This window comes from Camelus dromedarius, chromosome 11 (genome assembly GCF_036321535.1).
Source record: "Camelus dromedarius isolate mCamDro1 chromosome 11, mCamDro1.pat, whole genome shotgun sequence".
Classification (NCBI taxonomy): domain Eukaryota; kingdom Metazoa; phylum Chordata; class Mammalia; order Artiodactyla; family Camelidae; genus Camelus; species Camelus dromedarius.
This window is the reverse complement of record NC_087446.1, coordinates 59,225,680-59,249,695: the sequence shown is the minus strand read 5'-3', so window position 1 is coordinate 59,249,695 and position 24,016 is coordinate 59,225,680. Positions and strand designations below refer to the sequence as shown.

At 43.5% G+C, this 24,016-nt stretch overlaps 1 protein-coding gene across 1 annotated transcript in view; it reads right to left on the bottom strand.

Annotated features, from left to right (window-relative positions):
• The window catches only part of PPM1H (protein phosphatase, Mg2+/Mn2+ dependent 1H), a 227,627-nt gene that overhangs the window by 130,660 nt on the left and 72,951 nt on the right, over nt 1-24,016 (bottom strand). The window contains exon 2 of the mRNA XM_031462356.2: nt 7,764-7,929. Coding sequence (XP_031318216.2) covers nt 7,764-7,929 — 166 coding nt within the window. The remainder of the gene's footprint in view (nt 1-7,763; nt 7,930-24,016) is intronic.

Genomic DNA, 24,016 nt, shown 5'->3' with positions numbered 1-24,016 from the left:
GGAAACCGAGGCACTGAGAGGTCACAAGGTTAACACTGAGTGAGCGGCAGAGCTGGGATCCACACTCACACACTCATTATTATTCCATCAGAAGGCTTTTTCTACTTGCTGTGGTTTCAAGCAAACAGTGATCTCCTGTAATTTAGCAGAAAAAAAAATGGACTGTAAGGACAAAAAGGCGGTGAACAATTTCATTTCCATTCTGTTCCTCACCCGAGTCAGTAAGAGCAGTCATCCAGGTTCTGAGCTGACCAGGGAGACTGCTAACTCAAGAGAGAAGTCATAATGGAAACGGGAAAAAGTTCGGCATCAAATTATATTGAAATCATATGTATCAACATTAGGAGTTATTCTTCCTTCATTTCCCATTTTTCCAAAGAGATTTTCCTGCCACAGTTCCCAGCTGTTCACAGCTAAAGAGGCAGCAGGTGGCCAGTACACAGAGACTCTGAGGCCAGACTGCCTGGGCTGAATCCAAGCTCCACACTTCCCAGCTCTGGGCCTCAATTTCCTCATCAGTAAAATAAAGATAATAATACATACTTACGTATGTTTTATGAGGATAAATGAATCAATAACACTGGCAAAGCACTAAGATCAGTGTCGTGTCTGGCACATGAATGCCGAGTATTAGGTTTTAAAAAATAAGAAGAAAAGAAAATCTCAAGAGCGCACTGCCCTTGCCAACGGCGTCTTCCCACCTGAAACAAGTTACAAGCGGACCGGGGGGAAATGTCCACCTCAGCACCACTTCTTCTCCTTTGGCCTGAAGACTGGCCACAGTGGGAAAAACCCCTCGTGGAACCAAGTTTGAGTTGCCTTCTCAGCTACTGTACGTCTTGGTCAGACCTGGTCTCCGCCGAAGAGCGAACTGTAAAGTTATTCTAACTGACATTAGCCAGGACAGTTCCTGGTTGTAAAGTCATTCTTCTTAATCACTGGCAAGAGTTCTAATCCCGGGAACCAAGAGATAAGATTTCCTTGACATGCACAGAACAAAGACCTTAACTGAGAGGGAAAAGTCAGAGTAATAAACACAGTGAGAGAAATAAAAGGCCGCTGCTGTTGTTTTTTATAGCTGACACCACTGCAGGAAGCAGACTGCCAAACGCGGCCGAACATTCCAGAAGGGCTGCCGCTGTGGAACCACAGGCAACCTTCACTTAATGTTCTAGGGGTGAACGAGTCCTTCTTACAGAAAACAGATGAAAAGACTGGCATCTTCCGTCCCGAGAGGTGAATAGCCCATTCTCACTTCCTTTTTACTTCTCCCCACCCCAGCTGGATCCTTTTTGCCTGGAATTCCCACAGTGCCGCCCTATCCTCTGCTGGGAAAAATAACCCGCTCCCCTCGCCCCTGCGGATGAACTTGGCCCGACGCGGACACAGCCGTCTCCTGTTATTGTAATTAGACGCTGAACTAACAGATATTGAAACCACAAACTTTGATGTTTTTGACTAAATTAAACAACACGAGGGGCTCTGAAGGAAATTAGACTTGGAATGCATGCGTCCGCGAGCCTCGTCATAAGCCAAAAACAGTTTGTTCCAAAATAGGGAGTCAGATGCAGGGGGTGGAAATGTCCTGGTTGTTGTCACAACGCCCCATCTCCCACCCAGACATCTTACAGAAAGGCAGGCGCTTCTTATCTTAACACTAAGGTTACAAGGTGCCTTGGAGAGTGAACTTTCTCCTTCCTCAGAGACGTCACCTGCTTCCTTCCTCTTCTCACTCACTCCTAGAATGACTAGGTGCTTGAGAACTGAGGAGCCAAAGCTCCTAGGAAAGCTGTGTTTCACTTGCAGGAGGCAATCGGTTCCATAAAGACTCCTTAGCACCTTTCAAATCAAAGGAAAGAAAGCCTCGTCATGGTGACTGGCTCCCACAAATCATGATCAGGTCAATTAAAAAAGCTTCAGTGGGAGGCGGGCGGAGGCCGCTGGGGAGAGGGTGTTGCCCTCAACAAGCTCACGGCACCTTCCCTGGGGGGTGATGTTACGACAGCGTCTTTCAGAGATGCTGGAGTTCTAGTTTCTCTTCTTTCCTGGCCGCACGCCCTACATCCCGCGACAAATAATCAGAGGCGTGGGAGTGCTGAAAGGACTGCGAGCTGGCCTGGAGTATCGACCTCCTACCGGTCTGACTGGGCTAATGGTTCTCCACACACCAGCCACCCAATGTCCTGTGGGCACCCGCCAGGTTCCAGCCCTGACTCGTCTCCATTTCATATCTGTTTCATCAGAGATCTCAAGACATCTCCATTCCTCCCAAGAGAAATGTTTATATCTTTATTTCACTAATTATATCAATAACTCTAAATTTAAAAAAAAAAACTGGGTCCATTACTGTGTACATTTTAAGGGAGAATGCAATAATTCACTATATGCCTCTGCATTTCTTCAGGCTAAACACTACAGGGTAGAACACCTCGTAACTCTTTTATTTCTATCCCTTTTAAGTTTTATGACTTCTTTCCAATATGGCTGCTTCTGCTCCTAACATTTTCCTCTATATGTAGACGGAACTTGAAGTTAATCTGTATTTTCTTTCTTACAAGGCGTTGCTGTCAAGAGCTCAGCCAAATACAGGTAACAACACTCCTTCAGGAAATGCCTCATGGAAGCCAGGAGAGGTGAAATAGAGTGAATATTATTTTATCCACCAAAAAAATTTTTTAAAGTTTGTTTTAAAACAGGAAGATTAATTTGACTCCTTTGGCTTAAAGAGTACTTGTACTAAAAGGGCAAAATAATGCTCTATAAATTGGCATGAAGGATGGCTTAAAGTTGGCTGAGAATCTTTATACCAATCAATGATTATCTGTAGTTGAGAAATAATCATCTCATGGCTACCCAATGACCCTATGCCATCAAATATCAAGTTACACTTCTGCTGAATTCCTCTGAACATCACCAATGCTTCTGGCATATTAAAAATATTCCTATGATAATTCCTCTTTTCATGGTGAATCTAATGTGATTTTACAGGACATTTTAGGCTTTTTTCAATTTCCAAGATGAAGGTGATACTACACATGAAAGAAATCTTGTGGAAATATTTATTTTGACTTTGCTAAGTTTACTGGGGATAAAGAACTTGAGAGAGGAGGGTGAATTTTATCACATGTGGTCTGGAGAGAGCCCACGCATCTCCCACTCACCATCCTTCATGCTTGTCAACTCTGTTTGCAAAAGAAATAATGGTGCCATTATTTATTCTGTTGTCCCATTTCTTGCTTATCATAGTATTTGCCCATTTTTTTCATTCTTATCTTTCCTGACCTCCCTGTGGCTCACGGCAGAGTTACTTCCCCTCCTGGCAACACTCTTCTCTTCTTGGAATTTCTCTGGGCTTGTTAACTCCTGAATTCTAAGCCTTCCCAGACTTGCCCCTGAGCTCCAAACCCTTCTTTTTTTATTTTCTATTTTTATTGAAGTATAGTTGATTTGCAGTGTTGTATTAGTTTCAGGTGTACGGCCAAGTGACTCAGTTATAGATATCCATATATGTACTTTTTCATTTTCTTTTCCAATATGGTTTATTACAGGATATTGAATATAGTTCCCTGGGCTCTACAGTAGGTCCTTGTTGTTTATCTGTTATATATAGCAGTGTCAAACCCTTATTTCTAACTTCTACAAAGCACTCCCCCTGGAAAGTTAGAATACTCAAAACTCAGGTCACCATTTCTGCCCATCCCCTCATCTTCAAACCTGAGCCTGTTTCAGGGGTCCATTTTCAAGGACCAGCACCCAGTGGCTGAAATCTGGCATTTCCTGCTCCTTCCCATCCTACGCAGTTGGTCACCAGGTCACCTCCCTGGTATCTCTCGCACCATCTCTTCTGAGCCTGTCCCCTGCTCTCATCACTGCCTTATTTCAAGCTTTCATCACATCTCACCCAGATTCCTGCATGAGCCAGCCTCTAGGTTTGCTCCCCTTGTCTTCCCAAGTCAGACTCCCCACTATTGGGATTCCATTATGCCCTCGTCTAAAGTTGCATGGTTGGATAGGGTAATAGCTCAATGGTAGAGCTCATGCTTAGCATGCATGAGGTTCTGGGTTCAATCTAAAAAAAAAAAAAAAAGTAAGTAAATAAACCTAATTACCCCCCCCCAAAAAAAAAAACCCAATAAAATCATGTGGTTAAAATTCCAGCTTACTAGAGTGTTAAATGGCTCTTGTATGTGACACCTGCTTGCTGCTCCCGCCTCTTCACCCTCCCAGCGATGACACATACTGTGAAACACTAGAAGACATGCCCCACGTGCTCTCACGCCAGCCCATCTTTACACACGCCCATTCCCTCGGTCAGGAAATTGCTTGGCTAATTCCTACTCACTTTTCAACATGACAGCTCAAATGTCAGGTTCTCCAGGAAGCCTTCCCTCACCTGACCCAGCCCCCATGCTCTGTTGTTTCCCAAACCACCAGCCATCAATCTGAGTTAGGCTTCCAGACAAACTGGACTTTTTTTTTTTTAATCTTCCTCCTAAAATTCCTTCCACTGTGGTGCTTATCGACTCTTTCTCCCTCTCCAACTCCGCTCTACGCCGACTGGAACTCCACTGTGTTCACCTCCCTATCCCCAAGGCCCAGGCTGTGGACTCAGAGCTCAGTACACGTTTGCTGAGTGAAGGCAGAGACTCACAGGGGGAAAGGAGCAGGTCCAGCTAACTTACCTCCTGAACATGTCTTCTTGCCCTGGGCCCCAGTCTGCCACTACCCTTACCTACGTGCCACCATACAGGAGTCAGGGGGTGTCTTTAGGTGGGAATAAAGTCGCTCGTCTCTCTTAAGCAGTGTATTCAGTTCCCTCTGCCAGCAAATTGTTCATTCAGAGTAGCAGCCAAAGTCCTGAGAACAGCCCTGAGGTCCTGCTGGATTGCCCTGCTCCCCTGTCATTACCTTTCTGACAAGGTCGCCTGCAATCCAGGCTCTCCTAAGCCCGCTCCAGCCACATGGGTCTCCTGGCGGATTCCGGAGAACCGCAGGCCTGTTCCCGCCCCGGGGGCTTTGCAGCTGCCGAGGGCGTTAGAAGGCTCTTCCCTCCAAGAGCGGCCCCTTCGGGTCCTCACCCAAAGGGCCCCTTCCGACACCTCTTTAACCAAACCTCCCACCTCACATGATTCCTGCTTCCCTGCTTTGTTTTCCGCCATAGCGTCTTGTCTGCCCCGCTACACATTTTCACTGCTTGTCTCCTTCAAGGAACGTGAGCTCCCCGTAGGCAGGGGTGTCTGTCTGTTTCATTCCCTGCTGAACCCTCAGCGCTCAGTTCCCAGTACACAGCCAGTGCTCAGCGACCCATCCGCCACACTAGAGCACGGTTTTCAAGCTTTGAGAAAGCAGCACAAACAGCAACAACGAAACAGACAACCTAATTTGAAAATGGCCAAGGGACTTAAATAGACATTTCTTTAAAGAAGATATGTCTGGCCAGTAAGGAGCACTTGCAAAGATGCTCAACGTCGCTAACCATGGGAAATACGTAACTGCAATGACATATCACTTCACACTCATCCGGGTGGCTATTATTTTTTAAAAAGCAGAAATTAACAAGTGTTGGTAAAAAAAAAAAAAAGTTAAAGCCAAAAAATAAATTTTAAAAAATGTGTTCTTGAATTTCCAAAACACAAACAAATGTTGGTGAAAATGTGGTGAAACTGGAACCCTTGATCACTGCTAGTGGGAATGTAAAACGGTGCAGCTGCTGCAGAAAACAGGATGGTGGCTCCTCAAAATATTAAACAGCATTAGCATGTCACCCAACAACTCTACTCTGGGCATATATCCAAAAAAAGTGAAAGCAGGGACTCAGGTAACCGAACACCCACGTTCACAGCAGCATTATTCACAACAGCCAAAAGATGAAAGCAAGTGTCCATCGACGGATGAATGGATAAACAAAACGATCTGTATACATACAATAGAGTATTATTCAGCCTTAAAATTACGACACATCCTACAACATTATGGTAAGTGAAATAGGCTAGCTACAAAAAGACAAATATCCTATGATGCCACTTATATGAGATGCTTAGAGGAGTCAAATTCACAGGGACAGAAGACAGAAAGGTGGTTGCCAGGGGCCGAGGGCAGGGAGGAACAGGGAGTTAGTGTTCAGTGGATACAGAATCTCAGTTTGGGAAGATGAAGTTCTGGAGATGGATGATATTGATGGTTCCACAACAAGAATGTATGTGATGCAACTGAACTGTACATCTAAAAATGGTTAAAATGGTAAATTTTATTTTATGTATATTTTCCCACAATTTTTTTTAAAAAAGGCAGCACAACCTTGGCCTTAAACTCTAATAAGCAGCCTCATACAGACAGCAGATGGAAGTGATGCTGCTGTGGCTGGAGCAGGAACGGAGGGCTGAGATGTGCCCACCCTGCTTGGCACCTCCTTGCTGCCTCCTGGAGCGTGGACCCCAGAGAGACACAGACCCATCACAAAGGAGGGTCACGGCTGCATCTTAAGTGCTTATGACTGGTTTCACTTAAGGAAAGGACTATTTACTCCTGGCTCTTACTAGTTACTCCTGGCTCTATTTCTAGGAGGAACTTAGCAACAAGGGAAAATGCCATCATCAGTTGGCCCTCCGCCACATGTCAACACGGACGTGTTTTTACAGAAGCCACTCGATATCCCAGTGGCAGAGGAGAACTATCAGGGGAAAGAGCAACATTAAGCCACGTGGCCCCACATGCAATTATCATTAATGTCTCACATTTTCTGAGCCCTTTCCCATAATAACTCAATCCTGAAAATAATTCCGTCAAGAAGGTATGAAAGCAATTGTGTGATCTCCAATTTACAAGTGAATGAACATAAAAAATTCAGTGGGCATTATCCACAGAGAACAACAAAAGGGGGGCTGACTTGAGGATAATAATCGCTAACGCTGATTAAGGATTCTCTAATGCCACCGGCTCAAGGCTTTCTGTGGACTATTGGACTTCATACTTCCAACTCGCCTCTTCCGTTGTATTTAACAGTTACTGCTACTATTACTCCTTATCGTGAAAAGAAAACTGACGCTCAGTGAGTATATAAATATACCAAAATTAAACAGATTTAAGCAATGGACTGTTCTGAAGCATCTTACCCCAGACCCTGCGCACTGAACTACGACTACTTCATCCTGCCCGTCTGGGTCCCCGACTCCGGCGTTTTGGGAAAAGCCTAGTCAATGCTTCCTTTCAGTCCTGGAAACATGTACAACTGATGAGTTTCCGCAGGTCACGGTGTTTTCTAACCCTGAGCCGAACTAACACTAACAAAACTAATTAGTACTCTTAATCCCTAAGCATAAATGCAACAAGACACTATGACTTCAGCTAAGAAGAGATGACTAGATTCTTTACAATCCTGTAAGAATTTACATACATCCTCAAGACCATTAGAATAAGTAGTCACATTTGGGCCATTCTATTCAATTTCTCTTCTCTGGAGGCCGAAATAATCTGCTGATGGACAGAGCGCTGATGATTTGCTATACTTTTCTGAGAACTTCTTCAAAACTTTCTGAGGATGTCTGTTTACTCTCCAGACACGAGTGAGAGGAGCAATGCTTTATGGTTTGTCAACAAGGCATTCAGTCTGCAGGGCCGCCCCATAGGCTGCGAGGGCTTTGCATCAATTGAAACAGGTATTAATTTGGAAGAGCATCAAGCAGAGGCTCCAATGGGGCAACTCGAATGGACAGGCAAGGGGAGGAAGGGGCAGAGTCATAGCAGGGGAGGAAGGAGGGTCTTACCGAGTTCTCCTTCAGCTGCAGCCCCTCCCCATTGGGAAGGGAGGACCGTCTCTTCGCTGAGTTCCTGTTTGGAGTTGAGGTAATGGCCCCCGCTTTCTTCTTCACGGTGAGCACCTCACAGCTGGCTTGGTCTTCATTGTGTGTGCTCTTCCCGGCATTGATAACCCTGGAGGAGAAGCCAGAAAAGCCGGTCAGACAGAGCGATGTCTGGGAAGCAGAGAGTCCCCCTGGTCAGCCCAGGGATAAAATGATATGCCCTACTGAATGCACAGGACCTTACAGTCCTGGTGGAGTAAGCGGAATTTTTTAAAAAATGGAATTCTATTAACACACGTTAAAACATTTCCTAAAGCATTGTTCTGAGCTCAGCTCACCTTTGCAGGTGTCTGATAGATGCGATCAACCCCACCAATCCATTTCTAGTCAAAACACACGAGACAATCACTCTTTTGCCAATTACAATGAAGACAGATGGCTGGCTCAGGGAATTCTGTCGCATTTCTCCAAGTGATAAAGAGTAAAACCACCGTCAATCTTATCGAAGAACAAGGCAGTCATTCACAGCACACTGTAAAATCCAAGGGGACAGAGGACTGTATTCCATGACCACTATTTACTTTACACACAGAGAAGTGAATGGATCAAAGGTTTATCCTTTTCAAATTATCTGTACTCCTTTATCTTTCCTCCTGTAGAAGAACTGCATCGTCCCACTGGGTTTGGGGAACTTGGATTTGTCAGTGTGGCCATTATGATCTCATGGCATGTGGAAACTGCTTTGGTCAAATTACTAAATGTTTTGAGTGTAGGAATGTTTGAGAAAAATATGCTGCATCATTCATAGACATTTTTCTGTATCAGCTGACTCTAGACTGAACTTTTGGATTTCAGCATCATTTTCTTATTAGGTAAATAAGCAGCAGCTAAAATAGATTTCCCAAAAGAGAGCTCTCCTTGACTTGCCATTGGCCGTGTTTTCTTTCCAAAATTTCAGCCGTGTCACACTAGGTGACACTGAGTGTGGAGGACACAGGCTCAGCGGCAAGGGAAGAAGGATGCTTTTTTTTTTTTTTTAAGATTGATGGAAATCCACTTTAAAAGTGTGGTATACACACCACTCTATTAATCTGGCTGTATTCCCTCCTAATAATTAAGTAGGAGATGATCATTTTCAAATAACTTTTTTTTAAAAAACACTTTTAAATTCTGAAATACTTACAGGCTCAGAGTAAACTGCAAAAATAGTACAGAGAGTCTCATGCACCCTTTACCCAACGTCCACCCCAAAGCAACACTGTTCATCACTATAGTACAATATCAAAACAGGCATCTGACACTGATCCTACATTAGCAACCAGACTGCAGGCCTATTCAAACTCCACCGCTTTTTGTATCAAATGGCTTTCAATATTGAAAATTGTAATCCAATTTCAACATTCACTTTAAATTTATTTTTTAAATGTATAAGCATTTTGGGAAAAAATGCAATCATTTAAAAGTTCATTCGCATCTGTTACAAGAGAACAAATACATGCTAGTCTATACATTTGGGGCAGCTTTGGCATAATTAGTCTTCTATCTTTTCTCTTTTATTGGGCAATATTCCTTAATCGGAAGGAGAACTATTTTTAAAAATTCAATTTGCAATTACTTATGTGTTATAGGAAAAAGACTCCTCTATTATCTCTCTCTCTCTCTCAAATTTCTGTGTTAATCAAAACCGCTTCATCTGTCTGAGTTTACTATAACTTTCAATTTAAGCATATTTTTATAAACAAAAGCCTTTTACTCATTTTACATGTTACAGTTATGTGAGATATTTTTTAAGAAAGTAGACTGCTGCTGACAGTTTGAAAATCATTGTCCTTGGCACCTGTGTAAAAAGGTGGGAATCCCCGCTTATCTCTGTGAGGTCAAATCTGCCTCTGGGGTTGATCACACCCTCTTGGGGAGGAAGGGATGTCGGGGGTGGGGGGAGAGAGCTCAAGGTCTAGTTTTCAACCCCACCTTCACTCTCTCTCCTCCTCTGAGGAGGCATTTTCATATGGTTTAAGAATCAAATGCAACTCTTAAAGACACAGTGAAGACACGCCACCTGCGCAAGACTATTAATACCACCACGCGTACTGCCCAAGCTGAGTTAAGTCACTCCAGGTTCCAGAGCCGGGAAGTGGGGCAGCTGGGATTCAGAATAAGGCCTCCCTTGATCTCCAACCCAACCTCTTCCTGTTACACGTGGGGATCTGCGTCCGCCTGTGGAGTCCACACTGGACTGTGGGGGGAAGCACGGAATAAGCAGACCAGGCAAGTCCAGGTCCACACCTGAGACTCGCAGCTTCTCTGGCTATTGGAGAAAGTGCTCAGAGGAAGGAGGAAGGATGGATGGTGCAGACCTGCCTGTCTCTAGAGGAGCCCAGGTGGAGTCGAGGGGTTTGCAGCTGGAGCTCCTAATGCAGAACACGCCTTTGTCTGGAGTCCCCCTTTCACACCTATCCTTGGAGAACCAGTCCAGGCAGAGGAAGGAGGTTCGAAATACCACCTTCCTCTCCTCAGTCGTGGATGGTGACTCCCCCAGGAGCACGTTTGGGTGGATGGTTTGCTGGATGACGATGTTACACCCCCATGGTCTCCCACAAGCATCTGCCCTTGGGAAAGCCGAAGTGGAGGTTCAGCTGGGAAAACAAGCTCATGACAACCATCCCCTCTATACTGTCCTCTGTGCAAGGTCCTAGTTGCTATTTCTGGAACTTGGCATTACCCTGACCATTGGCACCTAAACTTACGCTTTAGTCAGGTCTTTTTTTTAAAAAAAAAAAAAAAAAAAAAAAAAGGCATCACTGATCTCCAATAGCTATGTGCCAGGCTGACTCATCTGCCACTGCTGTTTTCCAACAGTCAACAAAGCTACTATAATTACCTAAGTCACGAATCACTGTCCCCTCAATGTGCTGTTATCTCCTACCTCTCTTGGTGGATATCAAACTCCAAAGTTGACCTAACTTGAGCAAGAGACCCTAGAAACTTGACTTTCTGCATGAGATTTTATGCATGAGACAGACACCCAGGGCCTGGGAAGATGACAACTCTCACAAAATCACACAGCTAAACACAGCAGAGCTGAGGACACACTTCCGAGTCGCCAGCTCTTTCTGCTTCAGCTCTCGGTTGTTTTACTTTCCTACTGTGTGTCTATTCTTATCGGCCCTTGGCTGGGAGGGCTGTCCTGCAATGACTCGTCGAAGCCAGAGAACCGGAAAGAACGACCACTGGTGAACCTCCCTGGCCATTTCACGTGAACGCAGCTTGTGAGCGTCACTAATGCGTCAGCCAAGGGTCAGAAATGTCAGCCCAGAGGGAAGACAGCAGCCCCGAGCCCAGGAGCCTGCTGGGTCAGATACCTGGTTATTACCCAGATGATAAAGGCATATTAGTTTAAAGCCACTCTCTTTTTTTTTTTTTTTTAAACACAACTCTTATCCCGTATTTCATATTATTTCAAATTCCTGACCCCATACAGCTTTAGGAGAAAGCCCTAGTTCTTCTCAATTTACTTTGGCTTTATAAAGCTCGACCTCTATCACCTTAAATATTTCATTTTGTTCTTCAAAAGCAAATGCTTTGTTTACCAAATGTAAATAAACCCTCCAATTCTTCTAAAAATAAAATGAGAAAACTGTTTCCTGAGTTGAGAAGCCTCATGCTGTTAATAGATTCAATAACTTTTTTAATGTTAGCAGCTGTATCAGTAGCTCTATTCCCTTCCTGTCTTGTGCTCCAGCATAAAGTCAGCAGCATCTTCAGATGAACAGGAACGACTATAAGATGTCCATTCTTTATCTACACAATACCCACCCATGATGCTTATTTTGAAGACTTAAAAACAAAATGTTTTGGGGGGGCCATGAATCATCAATTTTTTTGGTGACGTTATTTTCCACTTTCCTACAAAGGAGGAAAACGTCTTCCTTGAAACTAAACTGGAGGTATTGAAGCACAGTGGTTAAGAACAGGGCCTATCTCCCCAGAACCCAGCACACAGCAGGTACTTAACAAATGTTTGTTGAATGAATGAATGATATCATTCTCTGCCACAGAAATCAACTCTGCCACTTCCTAGATGTGGAACAGTAACAGTATTTTACATTTGTTGAGGACTAATTATGCCCAAGCATGAATAGTATTTATCTGCACCTGGCACACAGTGAGTACTCAGTACTATTACTGAATAATAAGACATCAAATACCAAGCTAGCTTCCTCTTCTTTTGGGCCCAGGGACTTCTAGCTGTGTGAGTTTGAGGGGAACCTCTTCTTTTCTGTCAGTGTCCCTCTGCTGGCCTCAAGGACACAGGGACACTTCCAGGCACCCAGAGCCTACAAGTGGCACAGCAGGACATTTGCCCAAACAAGGACCTTGAGCAAGGCCACCCGCTCCTCCGAGGCCTCTTCATGAAATGACGGCAACACCCAAGGCACAGATGTGATGGCGCTCCGCACACAGGAGAGCAGCCAGGGCCACGCCACTTTTACGTATCCACCCAGGCCTGCCCGCAGACGCCACCTCTCGGCCCCCAGCCCCAGACTCAGCAGCTCAGGGCCCAGACCCACAGAAAAAGACCAAATAGAGAATTTGGTTTCATTTGATTTTTTTTTTTTTTTAGTATTATTCTATTGCTTTGTTTTTATTTTTATTTATTTATTTATTTTTATTGCTTTGTTTTTAAAGGAAATAAAAGCCTGAACAGTTTTGGCTAAAAAGTTGACACGAAGTGTTAAGACGACTAAGCAGGCAGTAATTACACTGGGTAAGAAGGAGCGAGCATTTCAGAAAAGCCATTGGGTGAAGTGAGACACTGCTGTTTCGTATACAACTGGGCAGCAGACAGCAAAAGGCGGCGGGGGGCGGGGCAGGAAATCAATCATTGATGGAGGACCAAATAGAGCAATTAATTATTAAAATTCCCTTTTCTAGGTAACTTCCTAGGCAATGTTCCATGTGATTTCTCTGAAGTGGTTGCTGACCACCCACATAGGCTGGAACATAAGGACAATTTAATTCCTAGCTCCAAGGGAGTTAATAACCCTTCATTCTTGTTGTTCGGAAAACCGTGGCTCTGACTGGGAACCTCAGCCTTTGATAACAGCCACCAGCCACAACAGCCGGAACAGCCATCAAGAGGAACGGCTTCTCCCACAGGGCTTCTGCCACCTCTGGGTAGGAGGGGGAACAGGAGATCACCCCCATCCATTCCATTAACAGCCAGTAGGGTGTTACCAGGGAGAAGAAAGGATGGAAGGAAATGAAGTTCTCTGTCCACCTCCTTGGTTTTTCCATGTTGGAAGGTGAACATAGGCTGGAAAAGGGCACATACGTGCAGGTCTGATCTCCCACCACTCAACCTGACACCTGGGCCCCAAGGCCGGTCCCTGGCTCATGAAGGGATGTGACCAATCAGGGCTGCTATCTGAGGTCTCAAGGGCCACATTCAGCCCAAAGAAGGTTGGAATTTAAAAATTTTTTGCCCACAAAGTATTTTATAGAAGGTGAATTTTTACCTGCCTGTATTTAAAAACTGGAATATTTACACTAAAATTTTTACTTTTCTCTTATAAAACAATACAGCAGTCACACTCTTGTGTGACAATAATCAGAGACAGTCCATGTCCTCGCTGGCTAACCCCAGACCTCACTCTGTCTGCTTCTGCCATTTAAGTCACCAGCCTGGCCCCAAAGGCACTGGATTCTGCACTGGATTCTCTTAGACTGAGCACCTGGAATTATTTTTGTAGGTCCAGAACAGCTGAATACTGACAATTTTATATTACTATATCTAGTATATAAGTGAAGCAAAGAGAGAGAGATGGGTTTGGATAGAATTTAGTGTGCATCTTTGTGTTACCTGTAATGTTAGCTTTGGATACACTCAATTGCTAGCACTGGAGGGTCATCATTAGGTTCCAGCACCCTCACGAATATAATTAAACAACTGATGATTAAAAAATAAATACTATGGATCAAAAGTAGGTATCATATTGTCCCGTAGATCTTCCCATATAAATGTCAATGCTTTTGTCTTCACGTTGCCTGTTCAGAAATAAACTTTTATCAAGATTTGCAAATATTAATTACTATAAATAAAAATAGATAAAAAACAAATTTCTTCTGTATAGCACAGGGAACTACCTTCAATTATCTTGGAAAAAAAAGAAAAAAAGAAAAAAGGAATTTACCTCATCACAATAAAGGCCATATATGAAAAGCCAACAGTTAACTCATCATCAATGGTGCAAAGCTGAAAGCTCGTTTTCTAAGATCAGGAACAAGACAAGGACACCCACTGTCACCACTTCTATTCAGCACAGTATTGGAAGCACTAGCCAGAGTATCAAAAATATAAAAATACTAAGGAAAATACTTAACCAAGGAGGCAAAAAAAAACTTGAATGCGAGAAACTATAAACGTGGCTGAATGAAATTAAATAAAACATATACAGAGACAAAAGGAAAAAAAGAAATGAACTTTTAATGTAGTAAAGGTAAAAATCAGACAGCTGCCTTGGGCATTTCTTTTCAATTATTCTCTGTGTCCTTCTTGGCAAAACCATTAATGTTACTGAAGTCCAACTTCCGTATTTAAATAAGGAAGTCTGCGCTCTGTCAGATGCTGGAGCAATTCCCGTACTAGGCCACAGAGCAGCTCTGCAGGGGGCCCAGCGAAATCAAAATGAAGGCCTACCTAAAAAGGATTTCAAGTTGGGGAGTTCTGCATTAAATAAAGCAGAAAAAATTCTTTGTAGGTTTAGAACAATATTACTTGCATAAAGCCATTAGCTTCTGTTATGCAATTAAGAAAAAAAAAGCAATGTGCTTGAAGGCACTTCATTACTAAAGATAAGGTTTTTTCTTCTTTATCTGACCAGATATATCAGTACTTTGAGCAATGTTAGAGAAATGTCTTTTCTAAAACAAAGTGAAAGTCGATTTCAAATGTGTAACCTAAAAAAAGTGAACTTTAAAAAGCCCGAAACTATTAAAATGAAACTAAAAGATGAAAGTACTCTCATCTCAACAGACATCAAATAAATTACATACGTTTTTAATCAGCAGTTTTCTCAGAAACCCCAGATCCCACCTTGGCTTTTCCCCTGCTCTGGGATAAAGTTCTGGGCCATCTAGAGCTCTGATTTTTTCCTTCTTAACCTTAAAGCAACACAGGATGAGCAGTTTTCTACAGAAGAGGATTGCTTGGTGGTCAGTAGGATAAATCTCTAACTTAGGAGTTCTGAATTCCTACTTTAGAAAAGATCTTTAAAACTGTGCTCTGTCCTTCACTGGAGAGGTGAAGGCCACTTGTCCACCCTTCCTCAAATACGCTGGCCATGACACCTGAACACACAAAGGAGCAGGAAGCACCGAGGGTGGGGGTGAGGATGTGGGGTGCAGGCAAACAGGTTTCTGCTAGAAATCTGGGAGGCAGCTGGATAGAGCAGTTAAGAGCAGAGAGAGTCTGGAACCAGAGTCTCCAGTTCTAAATACCAGCGAGGCCAGTAAGTAGCTGCATGACTTTCAATAAGTTGCCTGGTCTCCTATCAGTAAGATGGGGACAATGAGCAGTTCTTTCCTAGAGTAGTTGTCTGACTGTTGGAAAACAGAACTGTTTAAAGCGCTTTCCAGCTCACAACTGAATTCATGCTTGTAACCCCAGGCACAAGAGAGGTGTGCCATTATCCTCATTTAATTGGCCCACCAATATCATATGGAACATGATTCAGTTAAATGTCCTAAACAAGCCATTTCTGGCGTTTTCTCAGAGCAGCTGAGGTTTTAAGCAATGCATTGTGTTCACACGAATGATGCTCTTGTAATTAATTGCACAACAGGCTATAAATAGAAGACAGGTATTGCAAGAAGGAATTGCGACAGCACGTGGTTTCAGCGTGCCAACATATCTTCTTCCCAGGCAAGCACAGTATTACTGCAAATGTACATTAAGAACAATAATTTTCTCCTCATTACTTCAGTCATTGTCTTTTAAAAAACACATTTATTTTTAACTGAAAATAATCTGCTTCGGGAAATCTTTACCTTTGTGTTACCTACCTTGTACAGAAAGTCTGTTTTGTTTCCAGATTAAAGCCTGAATTTAAAAGAAAGAAAGAAAAATTGTCCTTTGAAAGCAGATTTTAATCTGATCAAACATTTTTACCTTTGTGCTCAGACCCACGGCAAAGCTCAGGCAGCAATCCAAGCCTCTCTAATTTCCAAGGGAAAGAACATGCTAGTTTAAGCCCTGAGGCCCTAGAAGGGCCAGTCTGTGTTCCATTTCAGACAAATTGATCTCTCTACGCTCAAAAACTAGGAAGTACCATGAGACTTTGCTATGACCTTGAAGGAGACAAATGCACTGACAAGAATGTCAACTATTTAAAATCAGGTGACCAACATCGCCTTTAAGTAAAAAGGACAAGGTGGGCTCCCAACATTATTTCTTTTTGTTAAAAACAGAGATGTTTCCTAAAGCTGGATGTTGCTTTTGGCCACGTTCTGCCCCATCTCAAGTCACACAGCAGGGAGCAGGCAGGCAATCAATGTTAGCTGAGTGAACAAGTAAACTCATATTCTCCGTAACATCCATGGGGGACACTAGGATAATGGATGAGTTCTAAGCCTGCCTATTTGTTTCTTAAAGCTTGAAATACTTTTATGGGGGTTTCCCATCAATTTGCTTCAAGGAAGATAAATCTATGTTCCAAAGGAAAAACTTATTTAATTTTGAGTGCTAATGAACTTGGGAGCAAGACATGTCAAGTGACCCCCAAACATCTCTGGCAAAGAAGTGGTTGATAAAATAGAGCCTAGAGCACCACTAGGTGGAATCTTAACCTGGGCTCGACTGCTGGCCTTAAAACCAAATGGCAGCTGTGATGAGAAAGACAACTTCGGTTGTTCTGAATTGCTGCCTAGGCTTTTTACAGTATGGCAACCCTGCTCACATCCAGAGACTGGACATTTAGATAAGGGACTGAGTTTAGGATGCCCACTATAAGTTCCTACTTTGCTTGTCCCAGGGCACTTATAAAAATAACCACATAGAGCTGAGCCCAAGAAAATTAGTGACCTCCACCCTAATCACTTTATAAGTTACAGTCAGCCCTCCTTATCCACAGATGTGAAATCTGCAAATACCCAGGGCCGGCTGTATTCCTTGAACTATAGAATTGAGCATCCAGAGTCTAAAATCCATGGGGGGTCCTGGAACCAATCCCCAAGGAATGACTGTCAGAGATGCTTGCTCCCCTGCTCTGAATCTCTTGCTTGCTGGTGACCTGGGATGGAGGACCACCCTTCCGCCAGCTCATGGTGCCTCCTTGACTCTGGAATCTGTAAATTATTAATCTTGTGACTGTACTTCCTGAAACTGTCTTCCATCAAAACGACCCAAGGGTTTCACTTCCCCAAAGTGGGAACTGGATGCTGAGGGAGCCACTGGCTGCTCCAGTGTGTGTGACTTGTGCCTCCTCCTTCAGCGGGTCCTGATCTCTATCTTCTTAATTCAGCACACCAGCTCTGTTAACAGGGACAGCCTACACCAAGGCAGCCTTGGCCAGGATGGCCGTGTAGGAGGGAAACTCCAGAGGCCCAAGAGGGAGCCAGAAGTAGGAGAAAGGCAGTCCTGACACAACCAGTTTAAAGCTGCCCGGCAACGTCGTGAGTTCCATCAGAAAGTAGGAATTCCCTTCGCTGGATAGATCCAAAAGTTGGCTGATCACCTTTCAGGGATAGTCGGAGGATCTCTGCTTGAATGGGGATTTTGAAGACTTCATTTCCAACTGTTGAGTCTATTATCTATCCCTACCCCCACCTCCAGTTAATGGTAAATCTTAAAAGGCTTTACTAGCCAAAATTAATTTATTATGAAACATGGTTTCAGAGCAGTACTAAGATAATCCTCTGATACCTAGTAAACCAAATCTGACATATGTTAAGTCTCTATACAAGAGGAATTTGATTAACTCCAACTTCTCTAGCCAGCCCTTTAATGGGGGAGGCGGGTGTGCAAGTGAACCTCAAAGGCTGCTGTTCCCCAGGGCTCCCATTTGGTTCTTCTTTCTACGAAATTTGCCCTGGAGATTGCTATTCCCAAGGCTTCATTCAAAATCTCAACAGTAAGTAGTGCCATTTTCACATCTACAGTAGAGATCTCTGGGGTGCCAGACCTGCGTCTCCGACTGCCTTCAGGAGACTGGCATTTGCATATTGCACACATTCAAGCTACCCAAACCTGTATGCATTTTCTCCTTCTTTCTGCTGTCTATTTCCGTCTCAAATACCATCCTCCTCCTGGTGTCCGGTCATAGCAGACCAAGAATTCCAAATAATGTCCCTGCCCTCCTAGCATCTTATTCGCACCCACATCTAGTCCCTCAGCCTGCAGATTCTACCTCACAACCGTGAGTAGATCCCCAACTCAGGCCCTCAGAGCGTCCTCCAGGCACCACTGCATAAACCACCTAACCAGGTGCCCCCTCCTCCAGTAAATCCTGTAGAGCACAGCAAGACTGACCGTTCTCAGCCCTCAGTATGGCCGTGTCTCTCCCATGTTCCAAGTCCTTCCAATGGACTCTGAAGACATCAGGGTAAAATGTAAACTCCTTAGCTTGCCACACAAGGATCTTTCTTGGTCCGGCCCCGTCCATATCCTCGGCTTTCCCATCTGCTCTCCTCACACCTATTCTCAGCCACGAAAGCCAGCCTGTGGTTTACAGAACACAGCGTAGCCACATGCCACAACTCCCTCACATGTGACTCTCCCACCACCTGGAATGATCTGTCCTCCTCCCCGTCTGACACATGCCCCCTGGCCCTCAACACTCAGTTTAAGGGCCACATCATCCTAAGGCTGTTTCACAAGCACATTTTTATTGTAGTTCTTAATCATTGCAACGGAGCTGGTAAGCAGTGCAGTGTGACGCTGATGGAAATGACCAGAAACTTGGACTGGTTTCCTAGCTCTGCCACATACTAGTTGTGTGACTTCGGTAAATTACTTGACCTTCCTACAACTCAGTTTCTCTAGCTATAAAACTGGGCTACTGTGAGGATTAAGAGAATGAATACAAATGTAAAGTGCTTAGCAAAGATGTGGCAGAGACCATGTCTTATCTGTCCAGACACACTTTCTTCTAGACATTGTCCTGCCTTCCTACACTCCACCATCCAGCTGATTGGTTTAGGGATGGCCACCTGACTCTGGGTGAGCCAATTAGGGCCCTTCCATGGAAAATGAAAGAAAAAAATGGTGGGAGAGGGAGAAGGAAGAGAGAGGCAGAGGAGAGAGATGGAGACAGAGAGAGACAAAGGAGAAATAAAGCGTTATATAAAAGAGGAGTACAGATTAGAAATAAAGAGAATCTCAGTGGAGTCCGAGTCCCTAGACAAACAGTCCTCAGACTTAGCTGTTTCCAAGATTCATTTATCTTTGTAATCTCTGGGTAACCCCAATATCCTATAATAAATTCCCCTCAGGTGGTTGTCAACTGCTAGTTAAGGAGTCCAACAACACCCAACTCTCCTACGCACCCCTTTGTACTATTATGATAGTAATAAGCAGGCACCATGAAGACAGAGGTAGAACCCTATCTGACCCTGAATTCTCAAAGACCAGCCCAGTGCCGGGCAATACAGCAGGTGGTCAGAAAGCTACTGAATGAAATGTTTGTTGACTTCAGTGGAGAAACAGTAACTTGGAATTGAAAGTCTTATCATAAGCTCAAGAATCTCTAGATACTTATCTTAAGCATTAAAAGGGAAACTTTTTTTTTTAAACAGTAAAATTTTGACAGGACCAAAAAGAGACACTGAGATACTCCGGTCAGGTATATTTAGTCCCTGATATCTTTTAACTTGTTATCAACTGGGCTAAGCAAAGTTTACTGGGAAGACATTTTTTAAAATTGTGGTCTATGAATAAATGCTAAACTAATACAGAGAATTATTCCTGATGTTTACCATTAGGAGAGAGTGGAATGGTCAATTATTAGAAATTTAGCAGCTGAGAACTAATCACCACTAATCCCAAGCACCACCCTGGGATACGGAGGGACTTACGTAAGTCTCAGAAATTGTTGGAAATTCCACAGACTCGAAATGAGGTAACTGTTTACCTTCCTTACTGCATTTCAATCTAGAGATTAAAATAGATCTCATTGTTGCAGAATCCTGGCTGGAGTAAAAAAAAAAAAAAAAAAAAAACAGGCTCCAAAGGTCTGAGAATGAATTTTAATAGCGGAACCAGGAGCATGAGAGGAAATCAGGAGGAAGAATTTTTCTTCATAAAAAGGGCCATGAGGGTGATTCTCACATCATTACCTTTCCAAATTACATGTTTTTATATGCTGGTTTCAACATATCCTTTCTGCGCTGACACGAAGTATGAATTCATCAGTAAATAATAAAAGCAGTACAAAATTCTCACATCCTACATTTTCAAAATACTTTCTAACTTATTAATGCATTCCTACAGGGCTACAGCTCAAAGTTCCTGAGTAAGATGACTTGATGAACATTTTGACCAAAACAACATTAGATCCGCTCACAGGCTTACCTGGAAATTTTACTAATCCATAACCTAATAAAGCACAATACTGAATGACAACAAATGTGATTTGTGACACTGTTTGTACGGAAAAGTACATTTAGAATTCCAACCTCTATTGTTCATAATGGTTCTCAACATTTTGTGTGCCTACGAGTCACCAGCAGAACTTCTGAAAACACAGGTCCCGCTCTGTGAGATTCTGGCTCAGTAGATCTAAGGTAGGACCAAAAACAGTTTCCCAGTGGCGGGGATGCTTCTGGTTTACTGCTGACACTGTGCAGCACTGGCCTAGATGAAACACGGTCCTTCTGACTGAGCCAGGGACTAGAGTTCCCTTCAGTGAGGGAATGAGGCAGCCTCGGCCTCATGCCACCAAGCTAGAGAATAGTATGTGACACCCCTAGTTCAGACGCCCCTGGTGCTTCTAGAGTCAGAAGCTCAACGGGCTTCTGGAGATGGAAAGGAGGAACCTGGCGAGGCATGGAGTTACGACGGCAGGAACAGGAACTTGAGGGGGGCCAGTCACTGTGAGTGGCAGGAGTGTGACTGGGGCAGTGAGGACTCTCCAGGAATGAGGTGAGAATGAGAGTCCTGGCAGGGCTCTAGGGGGTCACTAGCTGGAGGAACGGGGTTTGGGTAGTGGCGGTCAGGAGTCTGCCACACCTGGGACTCATGCTGGCAATAAACAAGAAATGGGCAGAGGAGAGGAAGGGAGGGAAAGGCTATACACAGGAAGCTTGTTTCCAAAGGTGGAAGCGGCTGCAAACAAGGGGGAAGGGGCCATCCTGACTGTTCAGCATTATGGAGCCTAGGAGGTAAATCACCATCAGGGGTAACTATTTTCCTATTTAAATAATTACACGCCATCTGCATTCCAAATTATTAACTACAAGATACTTTCTACTATTAAGGAAAATGACTAATGTAATACTTGTCAATACTTCATAATTTAGTTGTATGTTATCACTTTCGAGTCTCCCAACAATCAGACAGGAGAGGTATTACTTGCTCCATTGCATAAAAATTGAACCCAGAAAGCTGACTAACCCAGGTTCAGACAGCCACCGAGTGGTTCAGCCCAGACTCGGACTACCATCTGATTCTAAACTCCAAACCCCACCACTCTCCATCACTTCAGGAAAAGGAAGCTGAGAACCTTCGCAGATTCAGAAGGCAGATCCCACTCCTGGACAGTTTCACAGAAGCCAAGGAGGTGAGGATTTAAGAAGGTAAAGTGCCAGGCGCCAGGAAAAGTTCAAGTGTCTATTAGATCTGGCACTTAAGAGGTTACTCGTGGTCACTGGTAAGGGCTATAAAATCCAAAGTACTAAAATCCTCTCCCCTCCCAGAGGAAGGGGAGTTTTAAGTGACACAATGCACTGTGACTGAACGGACTAGTTTCCAGGGAAGTCTGTCACTTTGCTTGTTTTTATGAATAAGCAAGGAAAGGAACTTAAAATAGCACACATACCTCTCCATCAACAGACTTTGGTTCGAATCCAAAGGTGATCTACTGAAACAGCTGCTCTAAAGCCTCTCACAAATTCCCAAACATATAATAGCTATTTATAGACTAACTGAACAATAAATGACACCTTTTTAATTGGCTCCAAACTCCAAAGCTGTATAGACATTTCAAAAAATTTTCAAAAATTTAATGTATGTGTCTTTGTAGTCAAAGATTCATGGAAGAAAAAATATATATAGAGAGAGAGAGAGAGAGGAAGCATGCTATCAAAATGTTAATAAATTTTTAATTTGAGGGAAAAGGATTCAGGTATTCGTTGAATTATTCTTTCACCATTTCTATATGTTTATCATGTTTATTGGAATACAAAGTTGTGAGAAGAATCTGTATCTGGCTTTAACCCTCTGAGGAAATGAAACTTTTTACAAATGCATACAATAAATGATTGTTTTTAAAATGTAAAACTCAAGATAAAAAGAAATGAGAGAAAATAAAAGCGCAAAGACAGGAGGAGTTTAAATGCCCATGTGGTGACCGTAGTTCAGACACAGTTAAAATTAAGCCTCAAAGGCAGCTCCCAGTTTCCTGGTTGCCACACCAGAAAGGGAACAGTGGCTGTCACATTTTCCCATCACGCACAGGTCAAGGTTACTGGTTCTGCAGGGAGACCAGAGCTGGTTCAGAAGGAAATTTCTCCTGCTGTGGGTCTTCCTACGGGGAAGATCACTGACAAAGGCAATGTCCTCATCGTCACTCCCACAGTCAGTACCAGGGTGTTCCTTCCACTACTGTCTGCCCAGCTAAGAGCTGGTTCCAAGGTCAAGTGCATGGAAAGCCCTAGTGGGGGGAGCAGAAGGTGCATATGAGGAATATGGACAAAGTTCACATAGTATTTACAGAAATGGACAGGCTGCATGTCATTCAAATTAACCTCCATAAATGCCACTTGGTCTAGAAGGACTTCTGATAAAAAGGTGCCCAGCAAACAAGCCGAAAAATTGAATAAGCCAATAAGAACAAAATTTCATTTTCTCTCTGTTGCTCACACACAGAAGTAAAGTTGATTTTTGCCTTATGTTGAAAAAATTAACAGAAATAGATCAATTTTTTTTCAAAAAGCTGAGCAGCAGGATGTTTAGCGCTATGCTGTAGCAGACACGTGGAGCACAGGAGAACTAGCAGACTTCGAGGACAACAAGGGAGCTCAGGCAACTGGTACCCTAATGAATGGCCTCTCTACTTCCACATGGCCAGAGCTTTGCGTAAAAACTATGCTGGCTTGCTGCAACCCCGGAATGACCTAAATCTAGAAAATCCTAACATTCAATGGCGAACAGCAACGTATCCTAAACTTTGATCATTCTCTACAAGCTTCACAATTTCTGCCTTATCCACACACCACTTTTAGTACTTACGGGGGTGGAGAGTGAACTTGGGCAAGTTACTTAGTTTCAAGCTGAGTTTCTCCACCTAAACATGGTAATTTAGTACCTAACTTCTCAGTGTTACGAAGACAAAATTAGTTTCATAACCACCAGTGAAAGCCTGGCCTGCTGTAAGGCCTGAAGAAAAGTTCATGAAGTCACAAGCATCATGTGGAAACTTGACTTTTATCTAGGAGGCACTGAGGTAAAAGGCCTCCTAAATCATTCTGGATCCATCAGAAATGGGTAAATATCTGTCTGTCTGTCTGTCTGTCTCTCTCTCTTCTGGAAGGCAAGATGACGCAAAAGCATAATCAAACAATTAAGAATTTTAAAAGTATGTGGGTGGGTGGAAGGAGGAAGGAGGACTAAAATCTTTTAATGGTCAAGAGACAGCTCCTACGCTCTCACTCATCACAGTGTAGGATCTGCAAATGCTTCGGAGATCAGGCACCTCTAAACGAACAGAGCTTCCTCTAACCCAGTCCCTGCCCACAGCCAAACACAGAAGAAAGGTCAACCAGAGTCCTGTGTTAGGATGTCCCTAAAAAGTTCTCCACATGACAAAGAATATATGTACTGATTCAAGTCACTAGAGTAAGTGGGCCTAAAGCTGGGTGGACCCGCTGTCCTGGTTTTTTAGCACTCAGTGTATTGCCCCCTCGAGACCCAAATTCAGGAAGGTTGGTCATGTTCCCAAAGACCACTTCGTCTTCATGGAGAATATTGGCCCAATAATAGAGACTGGTGATTTTCTAAGTTG